We start from the raw sequence: 6932 nt of genomic DNA, 5'->3' as shown, positions 1-6932 counted from the left end.
TACGCATTTTGCAATGAAGAACCATCAAATCAGCAGACATGTGATCCACCCAAGTTCAGTGAAGAACTCTTTAACATAAACAACTCTGTTTCATTGCTTCTTAGGCAATAATTAATTTTACTTCAATTGTATAGGTTGCTAGTGATGCTTTGTTTGGATTTACTTATCCAAGCAGTTCACAGATATGTTGAAGACTTTCCAGCTATATCTTAGAACATAGAAATTAATATTTTAATTTCCTACGCAACAACTCATGGTCTCCAATCCATGTTGCCATTTCAAAACACGATTCTCTATAGCTCGTCCTTGCCAATGGTTAACTCCAAAGGGATTTTGCTTGATCCTTTGCCATTGTTTATGCGTGTAGCATCAATATTTAGCATATCTTTATTTCCTTGAATCAAGAACTAATTTTATGTACCTTTTCAAGTACCATAAGTTTTCCTTGATCTCAATCTAGTTGATCTAGATCAATAGAGATTGGTATATGTTCGTCATGCCTAAAGCCATACGATACATTTTTGGCAATAAAATATTATATCATACATGATAAATTCTTTTGCAGAATAATTCCCAATTGAATTCTATTCATGTAACTTTAGCTTATCTGGCTTCAGTATTTACTGAATCCAGCTAAATTCTTTGACATATAATATAGGTTTAAGAATCTCATTAGATTCTTTGATGTTTAACTTGGTAAATGCTTATACATAGTTCAAACATCACTAGTAGAAAAAACCCTTATTGCAGCGGGCTTTTAGACCCCTGTTGCAGCGTACATCGTATGCTGCAACTGGGGGGCCTGCAACAAGTCTGAACTTGTTGCAGCGTACAATGTTCGCTGCAAAAAGTGATTTGTTGCAGCGGGCTTTTAGATGTACGCTGCAACAAGTGCCAAAAAATTGGCAAAATTTTGGACTTGTTGCAGCGTACATATATATGTACGCTGCAAAAGACTCAACTTTTTGCAGCGTACATTTATTTGTACGCTGCAACAAGTCTGAATTACTCAATTTTTTGCAGCGTACATTTATTTGTACGCTGCAACAAGTCTGAATTTTTGCGAAATTTTTTTCCCTTGTTGCAGCGTACAACATATATGTACGCTGCAAAAAAGCACTTTTGGCGGGAAAATTCTAATTTTGTTTAGGGATACCTAGAGTGCCTTGCACCAAATATAGAAACCTGTCAAAATAATAATAGAATAACGCAACCTATATAACAAATATAAAAACAACAACTGGAGTTTTGTATACTATATATCCCAAAACCAAAGTGCACATATTACATTTAAATATATGTTCCAATTTCAACATAAACATACATTTTAATATAAAATTTATTCTATAACAACTAAACCAACTCGATCAAGCGCGCTAAAGCCAATAATAAATACTTGTTGGTAAAAAACTTAGCCCATTGCTCACGAACCACATCAAATTCCTCGCATAAGGCGCAATCCTCGGAGTGTAGACCTTTACAAAAACAGAAATTTAAATTAAACATTAGATTAAATACAAATTAAATATCACATTTTAACATTCAAGAAACTAATGACAATGTCCTAATAGTCTAAAATGAGTCCTTAGGTTCTTTAGTTCAAAGTTGGGAGCGAAAATGTCATTTTAGCTTAAATATGACCTATAACGACCCAATGAGCCTATAGGTGCATAAATAGATTGGAACGAGTCTTAGATCGTTAAAATTATGCATATTAAACATGTAATAAGTTTTAAATGAGTCCTTAGGTTCTTTATTTTAAAGTTGGGAGCGAAAATGCCTTATTTTAGCCTAGATATGACCTATAACGATCAAACAAGCATTAAATGGGTATAAGTAGATTAGAATAAGTCCTAGAAACTCAAAACTAAGCTTATTAATCATATAATAATTTAAAAATGAGTCCTTAGGTTCTTAAGTTCAAAGTTGGGAGCGAAAATGTCATTTTAGCCTAAATATGACCTAAAACGACACAATGAGCCTTAAATATGCATAAATGGATTGGAACGAGTCTTATAAAGTTAAAATTATGCATATTAAACATGTATTAAGTTTAAAATGCGTGCTTAGGTTCTTTATTTTAAAGTTAGGAGCGAAAATGCCTCATTTTAGCCTAAATATGACCTATAACTATCAAACAAGCATTAAATGTGCATAAACAGATTAGAATAAGTCTTAGAAACTTAAACTAAGCATATTTATCATATAATAACTTTAAAATGAGTCATTAGGTTCTTAAGTTCAAAGTTGGGAGCGAAAATGTCATTTTAGCCTAAATATGACCTATAACGACACAATGAGCCTTAAATGTGCATAAATGGATTGGAATAAGTCCTAGAAAGTTAAAACTAGAATATAAAACATTTAGTAGGTTTAAAATGAGTCCTTAGGTTCTTTAGTTCATAGTTGGGAGCGAAAATGTCATTTTAGCCTAAATATGACCTACAACGACCTAATGAGCCTTAAAGGTGCATAAATAGATTGGAACGAGTCTTATAAAGTTAAAATTATGCATATTAAACATGTATTAAGTTTAAAATGAGTGCTTAGGTTCTTTATTTTAAAGTTAGGAGCGAAAATGCCTCATTTTAGCCTAAATATGACCTATAACTATCAAACAAGCATTAAATGGGTATAAGTAGATTAGAATAAGTCTTAGAAACTTAAAACTAAGCATATTTATCATATAATAAGTTTAAAATGAGTCATTAGGTTCTTAAGTTCAAAGTTGGGAGCGAAAATGTCATTTTAGCCTAAATATGACCTATAACGACACAATGAGCCTTAAATGTGCATAAATGGATTGGAATGAGTCCTAGAAAGTTAAAAATAAGCATATAAAACATTTAGTAAGTTTAAAATGAGTCCTTAGGTTCTTTGGTTCATAGTTGGGAGCGAAAATGTCATTTTAGCCTAAATATGACCTATAACGACACAATGAGCCTTAAATGTGCATAAATGGATTGGAATGAGTCCTAGAAAGTTAAAAATAAGCATATAAAACATTTAGTAAGTTTAAAATGAGTCCTTAGGTTCTTTGGTTCATAGTTGGGAGCGAAAATGTCATTTTAGCCTAAATATGTCCTATAACGACCAAACAAGCCTTAAATGTGTATAAGTAGTTAGATTAAGTCTTAGAAACTTAAAACTAAGCATATTAATCATGTAATAAGTTTAAAATAAGTCCTTAGGTTCTTTATTTTAAAGTTGGGATCGAAAATGCCTTATTTTATCCTAAATATGACCTATAACGATAAAACAAGCATTAAATGTGCATAAATAGATTAGAATAAGTCTTAGAAACTTAAAACTAAGCATATTTATCATATAATAAGTTTAAAATGAGTCATTAGGTTCTTAAGTTCAAAGTTGGGAGCGAAAATGTCATTTTAGCCTAAATATGACCTATAACGACACAATGAGCCTTAAATGTGCATAAATGGATTGGAATGAGTCCTAGAAAGTTAAAAATAATCATATGAATCATGTAGTAAGTTTGAAATTAGTTTTTAAGTTCGTTAGATCAAAGTTGGGAGCGAAAATGTCATTTTAGCCTAAATATGACCTATAACGGCCAAAGAAGTCATGAATGTGCATAAATAGATTGGATTAAGTCTTGTAAAGTTAAAACTAATCATATAAAACATTTAATATGTTTAAAATGAGTCCTAAGGTTCTTTATTTCATATTTGGGAGCAAAAAATCCTCATTTTAGCCTAATATGACCTATAACGACCAAACAAGCCTTAAATTTGCATAAGTAGATTGGAATGAGTGTTAGAAAGTTAAAACTATTCATATTAAACATGTAATAAGTATAAAATGAGTCCTTAGGTTCTTTAGTTCAAAGTTGGGAGGGAAAATGCTTCAAGTACAAATTCCCTTTCGCTATTCTCCTCCAGAAACTGAAATAGTCTTCCTTATAGTTCCAAAGAGTGAGCTAAGACCATTCATTCATTCTCCCCCCAAGATCAAAATAGTACCTTCTAACTAAATAGTAATGCCTAACTAAATAGTACCTTCCACTTTGAACTACTTGACGGATGCTTCCCTACATTTTGTAACCCTTTCCCCCAGCTTGTCCCCAGAAGCTCAGTCTAACAAGTAAAAAAACTGAGCCCTCAACCCCCAAGAACCTTCCTATGCTAATTTCTTATTCCATAATACTTAAGTATTAAGTTACTAACACAAATATCCTGAGTAAACCTAATCTATTCAGACAAATGTAGGGCAGATCTAATTTCTTACGGAGTACTCTTTAGTATCTACTATCTAATACAAACCTGCCAGCAGTCCAGCATAGTCATTAAGACAAAGACAACCCATAAATTAAAAGCTCTACCATACTTCAGGCTCCTGTTGGATTTATTGATTTCACACAACTAATTATCAAGGAAAAGCAAAAAATTCTAACAATGAGGGAAAATGTATACCGTCACTGCTTGCAACACCCTGCAAAAAAAGGAGGAATATTTGAAGGTTAGTTTTCGAAAGCATTACCTACCAAAGCCAATCAAAAAAGATAAGCGAGAAAATTATACTTTTTGCCATCTTTCAATATCTGATATAAAGGATTTACTTCTTTGTGCAGTTTTCTTTGCCACCTGAAGAATTGCCATGAAATAACATCAATAACCTTTGAATGAAATGTAACCCATATTTTCTTGAAACACCAGAAACATGTACGTTTCAATACTCTATTCTAAAACATAGATTATAGGATTTGCAAAAAAAGACAAAACTTAGAGAAATTGGTTCACATAGGATGAAATCCAACAAATAGTTTCATGTGTGCACAATTGGTCTATAGAGAGTAGATAAATAACAACCACATTCTGCAAGCTGCAACCTATGAATATAATGGCCTAAATTTGAATTTGTTCCATAATAGAGTGCAATATCAGAGAGGTTCTCCACTCTAGCACAAGCAAGTATTAATATACTATCAAAAGACTAAAACAAATCTTAGATAATATATTACAGTATAAATTAATAGAAGTTACAAGAAATAATACACATAATGATACCTCCTCAACTTTTATCTTTCCTACAGAAACTTTTTCTTTGGTCTCTGAGATTCCTTTCCTTACGAGGAAGCTTGTTGAAGCAGCAGCTGAAAGAAACCTCTCCTGCACAGCATCCTTAGTAGAGGGTTGCTGGAAAAGTGACCATTTACTTTTAAACACAGACCCAACTCTTTCAGCTGCATCAACCACGTTCTCTTTTGCATCCTTGGCAAAAGTCCCAGCTTGATTCCCCGCGTCCTTAAGTTTAACCCCTTAATTTGAAAATAGATTGTAATTACAATCAAACACTTAGTCACTTGCCAGTTACCACACTTAAAATTCAAAAAGAATTCATATGTTAAATAGAACAAAATAAACCTGAAGCGGAAAAAAACCCACTAGCTTTGTCCTGCCATTGAGGAGATATCATAGAAGGCATTAAGTTTCAACCCAAAAGTTACACGTACAAGGTACACCTACCCACGCGTAATAATCGATGTACCTATCATAAAACATAAAGTATGAAATATTAACATGTTAAGAGAATCCCTAATCAATAGTTGATTAAGTTTTAAGTACCTCCTTTCTCCTCCAATCCCAAAAAAGTTCTAAATAATAGCTCATCAAATCACTTATGCAGACCCAAAAAGTCTAAGAAATTGAGGTCAATTTTTGCAACATATGTGTATAATTCAATCTATATTTCCATATTACCCTTATTTTCCTAATCCATTTTCCACTCAATTAATTCTCTCCCTACTCATTCAATCACAGTCAAAAGTTAGTTGTTAAAAACCGGTTCTTTTTCCGGAACATCAACATCAAATGATCAAACCACCCCCCGTCTCGCCACCAGCCAATTGATTTACACCAATTAAAGCAATCAGTACTTCTCAAACGATAGACAATTTCCAATCACCACACTATAATTGGTTTCTTAGAGCTAAAAGCATTAGAAATCAATTGCTTTTTAATTAATAATAACAACAATAGATCAAACACAAAAAATTTACCCATTAACATCGTTTAACCTAGAACATGTGATTCAACAGGTACAGAAAAATCCCAAAAATAACATTGAATTGCAATACTAGAAAGATAATTGTATGGTACCTTGCCAGATCTCTGATCAGGAACACGGAAACTAAAAATAGCCTTCAAGCCAGGGGCAGGTTCATCAACGTAATGGTGGTGAAAAGCTAGGAGCGGAAGACGGAAACAGCAAAGAAGTTGGAATCAGATTACAATAGATTCCAATTATGTAAAACAAGATGTTCATAGAAAGCAATGCTATCTGTCACCAAATTTTACACAATTACCAATTATAAAAACCTATAAACCAATGAAACCGTAATGTATCATAGAATCAATTCGTAGTAATACAAATAAACAAACTCACATTGGAGTTGGTATCAACTTTCACATCGGTGGTAATATTCTTGTTTGTCAACTTAGTGCTGACATTAGCCAAAAACAACTCGCCCTTCTTTGTCCCAGTAGAAGTGATAGCCTGCAAGAAAACAAGTTTACATTAACTTTAGAAAATTAATCATGCCATACATGTCTGATTGACTTATTCTCTACATATAAATTAAGAAGTCAACAACAACCTTTAATGCAAACATACATCTTAACTTAATTTCTTTAATCGTGACTCACAACCCTAAATCTTCAGGACACAATGCAGTTCCTAATCAAATTACATTGTTATCTCGACTAAACCCACGGAATACATGAAGCACACAGATTCTAATTCGTAACGCTGATGCTGGCAAATGAAAGAGGAGTTGTCCAGTTCACAAGACATTCCACAAACCCCATAAATGAGAATCACAACCCAGGAACACAAAACCTTCCCTTTTATAACAAGCGCAGGACAGCAAAACGAGTTTAATCTCCATAGCAACATACAAAGAAGTCAACAAC

The 6932-nt window shown here is 32.9% G+C and overlaps 1 protein-coding gene across 2 annotated transcripts; it reads right to left on the bottom strand.

Moving 5' to 3' along the window:
- Nucleotides 1-1200: 1200 nt before the first annotated feature.
- LOC130460914 (uncharacterized Rho GTPase-activating protein At5g61530-like) lies at nucleotides 1201-6562 on the bottom strand. Of its 2 annotated transcripts, none has more exons than XM_056828728.1 (7): nucleotides 6406-6562; nucleotides 6120-6300; nucleotides 5385-5508; nucleotides 5028-5278; nucleotides 4542-4604; nucleotides 4434-4452; nucleotides 1201-1475 (listed from the first exon to the last, which is right to left on the bottom strand). In XM_056828728.1, the coding sequence occupies exons 3-7, from the start codon at nucleotides 5443-5445 to the stop codon at nucleotides 1354-1356; spliced, it is 516 nt and encodes a 171-aa protein (XP_056684706.1). In that variant the 5' UTR covers nucleotides 5446-5508; nucleotides 6120-6300; nucleotides 6406-6562; the 3' UTR covers nucleotides 1201-1353. The 2 variants fall into 2 exon arrangements, with proteins under 2 accessions (XP_056684706.1, XP_056684705.1); XM_056828727.1 differs by having other exon boundaries at nucleotides 6120-6205.
- Between the last annotated feature and the right edge of the window lie 370 nt (nucleotides 6563-6932).

Source organism: Spinacia oleracea, chromosome 5 (genome assembly GCF_020520425.1).
Source record: "Spinacia oleracea cultivar Varoflay chromosome 5, BTI_SOV_V1, whole genome shotgun sequence".
NCBI classification, from domain to species: Eukaryota; Viridiplantae; Streptophyta; class Magnoliopsida; order Caryophyllales; family Amaranthaceae; genus Spinacia; species Spinacia oleracea.
This window is presented reverse-complemented; position numbering and strand designations above follow the sequence as displayed.